The sequence below is a fragment of the Pyxicephalus adspersus genome, chromosome 7 (genome assembly GCF_032062135.1).
Source record: "Pyxicephalus adspersus chromosome 7, UCB_Pads_2.0, whole genome shotgun sequence".
Lineage (NCBI taxonomy): Eukaryota > Metazoa > Chordata > Amphibia > Anura > Pyxicephalidae > Pyxicephalus > Pyxicephalus adspersus.
In genome coordinates this window covers 59,520,632-59,521,642 of record NC_092864.1, presented here as the reverse complement: position 1 = coordinate 59,521,642, position 1,011 = coordinate 59,520,632, and the positions used below count along the sequence as shown (strand labels likewise).

At 34.6% G+C, this 1,011-nt stretch overlaps 1 protein-coding gene across 1 annotated transcript in view; it reads left to right on the top strand.

The window, feature by feature from the left end:
* VPS8 (VPS8 subunit of CORVET complex) overlaps positions 1-1,011 on the top strand; it is a 100,828-nt gene that overhangs the window by 6,563 nt on the left and 93,254 nt on the right. Inside the window, exon 3 of the mRNA XM_072419111.1 lies at positions 668-736. Within this exon, the coding sequence (XP_072275212.1) occupies positions 668-736 (69 nt within the window). The remainder of the gene's footprint in view (positions 1-667; positions 737-1,011) is intronic.

Below are 1,011 nucleotides of genomic sequence, written 5' to 3'. Positions count from 1 at the left end.
TTAATTTTGGGTCAATCTATGAATGCAAAGTCTTCCACTGCTGGACCCTGATGCTTGCTTATCTGCACTAATCTGCTCTTGTTCTTGTAAGTATAATACAGTTTTCAATCTAATAAATGTCCCATTTTTAGCAAATGAGGTATGTATGTCATTTATTTCCCTATTCTCCTTATTAAATAACGACCTGCTGATCTGGTGAGCCTGCTATGGGAAACCTTGTTCATGCACTTGTTATTGGAAGCCACTTATTGATGTGTGTAGGATAAAGGGCCTTTTCACAAATATCTATAATTGTGTTGATGGTTTTTATTCAGGAATATTATATCCACTTGGGCATCCATATATGTAGAATAATACCTGTGTTTGGACTGGATAAAAAGTACACTATGTCCTCTAAGAGCTTATTTCCAGTGTGTGAGCCCAAAATTCATCACATTCCACAGTCTTATTATTATCATCATTATTAAGCAGCATTTATATAGCGCCAGCATATTACACGGGGCTGCATTTAATGCTAAACAATATTTGTGAATGAAATATCAGCTTTTTTAGTGTTAAAGTTGATCTTTCATCATGTAACAATATGTAAAAATAAGTTTATATTGTCTTTCTCCTTTTTGTTTATCTTGCTGTGTGTGACTTATTATTTACTGAAATCACCTTTTAGATTGATGATAAAGAGTTTGACATTCCGCAAGTTGACACGCCACCAACACTGGAGAGCATTTTGAATGAGGTGAGTCTTTTGTACTTTTTGCAGCACCTAGCAGGTGATTATCCTTTATGGAAATAATGTTTTGTTCCTATATAAAAGTATAAGAAAATATTTCCTGGTACATAAAGGGAAATTCTCCCATTCTGTAAATCATTAAATTATTGCCTAGTTTAAAAGGTAACCTGTATTAAGGGAATTTATGGGAAGATAGCGGGTGGGTGTAGTGCTCTCTGGCCTTCTTTTGAAAATGCTGATTGCTTTTTTGTCCTAATCCCTTCACTACAAATCAGGGTGAT